This window comes from Neopelma chrysocephalum, unplaced genomic scaffold (genome assembly GCF_003984885.1).
Source record: "Neopelma chrysocephalum unplaced genomic scaffold, ASM398488v2 Primary Assembly neopelma1_82, whole genome shotgun sequence".
In the NCBI taxonomy this organism is placed as follows: domain Eukaryota; kingdom Metazoa; phylum Chordata; class Aves; order Passeriformes; family Pipridae; genus Neopelma; species Neopelma chrysocephalum.
In genome coordinates, this window is record NW_020897744.1 from 8374 (window position 1) to 12219 (window position 3846).

The 3846-nt window shown below is 39.8% G+C and overlaps 1 protein-coding gene across 1 annotated transcript in view; it reads right to left on the bottom strand.

Annotated features, from left to right (window-relative positions):
- Positions 1-960: 960 nt before the first annotated feature.
- Positions 961-3846, bottom strand: part of LOC113971266 (Fanconi anemia group J protein homolog) — a gene marked incomplete at its 3' end in the record, with an annotated part of 16689 nt that continues 13803 nt past the window's right edge. Inside the window, exons 11-15 of the mRNA XM_027690997.1 lie at positions 3175-3307; positions 2480-2631; positions 1802-1973; positions 1459-1596; positions 961-1122 (exon numbers count right to left, since the gene is read on the bottom strand). Coding sequence (XP_027546798.1) covers positions 961-1122; positions 1459-1596; positions 1802-1973; positions 2480-2631; positions 3175-3307 — 757 coding nt within the window. The remainder of the gene's footprint in view (positions 1123-1458; positions 1597-1801; positions 1974-2479; positions 2632-3174; positions 3308-3846) is intronic.

The window sequence follows — 3846 nt, forward strand, 5'->3', positions numbered from 1 at the left end:
GCCCCATCAGTTAAACAGTAAAATATGAAGGCTTTGTATACAAGAATAAACAGTTTTTATTTCATTTTGTGGAATATTCTCTGTTAAGGAATTTTAGAAACGAGGGAAAAGGTCTGAAACCTCTGTTTCCACTATACTGGGCATTTATGATCATTTAGTAGGATTTTTTTGAGGGTTTTCTTTTTTGAGAGGCTTTTGTTTTGTTTGCTGAGATGATTTAAAATTTAAGAAGTCAGACCCTTGCAATCATTACAAGGAAAACAAGTATGAATTACAGAATTATACTGCAGGTTTATATTCCTGTTCCTGCCCATAAATAACAGCAGGAGCTAATAGAGAAGAAAGCAGAACGACTGGGAGGCACAGATTAACCATAATTAGATATCTGTTGGCAGTGAAATTAGATCTTGCATAGTTTGAAATGAAGAAATTCGATTCCTTTCAGCCACTGCCAGTGAGCAATTCCCCTGACCCAAGAAAAATGGACTCCAATCTCCAATGCAGTGACATGGAACAGGAACCAAGGGGAGAAGAAATGAACTGGATGAATCCTGCATTCCAACAGCACAGAAAGGACATGCAAAGGCATCCTTGCTCCTGACTTACACACATGCAGCTCCCTTTCATGATATGTGCTTACATGGAGGAGAATATTATTTTTTTTAATAAATAATTCCAAAACTTTTAAAGGAACAATATAAGAAAAAAATGCAGATCAATCTGGCTTTTTTTTTTTTGTAAAATTAATCAAAACAATTGTAGTCATTACTAAGACACAGATAACTCATGAAAACAAATATGAACACGTTTTTTTGAATGCCAGGAAATACGATACCCATGAAATAATATAATCACTCTGTGTTATCGCAGTACATTTATTTTATAAATATTTTTAAGTGTGCTGATGCATGAAGAAAAAGCACAGTAAGGTAGGAACGGTATGGATTAGGATTTCCTTACCTTATAAGATGGCAAAAAGCAGAGGATTCCTTGGCCAACTGTCTGACACACTGAGAGCAGCAGTGCCCCCACCTCATCCTGGAACTCGAAGGTCTCGGTGTGCTGGAAGGTGGCACAGAGCTTGCGGCCGCTGGGGCCGGTGCCCACTGTGCCCACCCACACCTGGGGAGGGCACGTGGAGAGGGTTAATGCTCAAATATGCAGCACAAACTGCATTAAATTACAGCAGGTTCCATCATAAATTGTAAGTGTGAAGGAATTATTGAGAGAGTTGTGAAGAGATTCACTCCAGTGCTTCGCCACAGTGTGATAACTGCTAGGATGGTGTTACCAAGATATAGATAACTTTTCAGGGAAGTGTGTGTCTAAATCTAAGAACAGGCTGTTCTGGACATTTCTTTTAAATTACAGAACGGGTCTGTCACCATTTTTCATTGCAAGTTGTTGTTTCTTGTAGCATGGGCAGCACTGGAGCTCAGGAGAGGGAGCAGAGGTTACCTGGGAGTTGCGGATGACGTGATTCGCCTCCAGCTGGATGGAAAACCTCACCCCAAGCTCCGAGGAAAAGGAATCCATGGGAGAGAGAGTTCCAGATGTCAGGACGATTGTTCTCACTTCACTGAGGTCAGAAAAGGCCTAGGTGGGAGAACAAAATAGAAGGAATCTAGAAAAATCAGTATAATCACTGTAAGCTCTGTATTTGTTCTCACTCCAGTGAGTCCTTCACTGAGGTCAGAAAAGGCCAAGGTGGGAGAACAAAACAGAAGGAATCTAGAAAAATCAGTACAATCACTATAAGCTCTGCATTTGTTCTCACTCCAGTGAGTTCAGGCCTCCTCACCACAGCAGGGTTCAAGCACCAAAAACTGAGCAGGTGGACGAGGGTCTTCTGCCTGGAACTCTTCCTGTGCCTGGGCCGTGCAAAGTAGGAGCTCGTGTCGGAATCCTCTGGGTGCTTTTCACTCAGCCAAGTGTAAGTTTGCTGCAGAGCAACTCTGTAATCGTCTGCAAACCTGCACAGAGATATGGGAGTGTCAGTAAAAAGGACAAATGAGCCACCAAATTGTGAGCACTGAGCTCAAAAAAATTAACAAAGTGTTGTTACGATGCATTTATAATTTAATTAGAAATAATTTCGGAAGAGAGTGAAACCTTACAATAATTACTAATTTGTAAATAAGGTTTAAATCAGTAATTTTCAGTAACTGCTGGCATTAGCAGTCAAGATATGAAGACAGTCAAATGATAAATGCTACACAGAAAAATACAGCCCAAACATATTTCACTTGGCAATACATCAAGCAAATTTACACCTAACCTTCAAAAAAATTTCTTCAATGTTTAATTTATGAAATTAACCCCAATTTGGTGGTATTTAAGTTCTGCCCACTTCAACAGATTTTTCCCAAAGCTTTTACCCAAATGTTGGCTTTGCTCAGAAGCCAAACACTGGAATTGAGGTGTTCTCAAATGGAAGAGGCAGTTTGGCAAAGCAGCTCCATGAAAGCAGCTCACTGACCTGCTGTTATCTTTGAAGAGATACAGAAGAACCATGAAGAGCCCTTTGAGCACTATTTGGGTGGCAGGGCTCACAACTGGGATCTCAACAAGTTCTTCCCTGCCATGCACAGACCTTTTCTCTTCTTTTTCCAGCACAGTCACGAGATGTTTCTGTAAGAGGCAAATAATTCCACAGTGACAACATTCTAAATGTCTTCTCAAAAACAAAGTAACAAGAGACAAGACTGTCAGCTCCCTGCTTTAAAAGTTCACCTAAGGTACCTAGAAAGCCAGAGAGAAATTGGGAAAAGGAGGGGGCAAAGAGAAAAGGAACCATGCCTTTCATTTTTAACAATGCTTTTAATGTATCTGGCTCACACAGAAAGCAGGGATTAACTTGAAAATAGGGTAAAAACATTTCAACAGTCAATAAAAATGCAGCTGGATACAACAGCAAAACTATCACTGGCTCAGTGGTTCAATTGAAATAATTGTATGTGATCAATTATACCCTTTAAAACATCGATTCTCCACAAATTCCAGGAGCTCCAGTGGATTGATTACTCCTGGTTTTCATCAGGAATCACTTTCAGACAACTTTTCAGCACTAAACTAAGAGATCTTTTTGTATTTAACTTATGTGCACATCTCAAGATGTTTAACAAAACCAGCATTATGTACTTGGGTACTCATTTATATGGCACACGACATTACCTGTAAAATGGGGAAAGTAATACCAGTTATTCCCATTTGGTGCAAAAAGGTGAGCATTTCTTTGCCACTCCACACCTTACAGGAAGTTTCATACCCTCTCTCCACCAGCTGACCAGAGCTCTCCTGCAGCCAGCTGGAAAAGAGGAAAACCAGAAAGAACTTCAGCATTGATTTGAGAGACATTTTGCAAGCACAAACCAAACATCAGGAATTGCACCAGACTCCTGTGGCGATGACAAATGTTTTTTTACTGCATCCAAGGAGAGAGATTCTGCTTTTCCTTTATGTTTTTCACTGTTGAACCAACTTCTACAGAACTGCTCACTGAAGTGAGAAGAAAATTTCTGCCTTTACGCTCAGACTTTTTCATCATATAATACCTTTATTACAAAGAAAAAGGATTAAAATATTATTTCCTTGTGATATGTCAGGCTCATTTAAGAGATATTTCTGCTGTGCTTTTACAGCCACTCATCATTGCTCTGCTGAACATTAATTTAGCATCCTTATTAATTGCAGGCTTTCCTAGTAAGAGGAATCTTGAGGCATGAAATGAGTGCTTTTAGTATTTACACATGGAAGGGAGAGTGGGGTAATAAAAAGTGCATGTTTAACCTACTCACAAGTATTGGTAACTGGTGCAATCTGAAAGATTTGCAGGTATTGGTAACT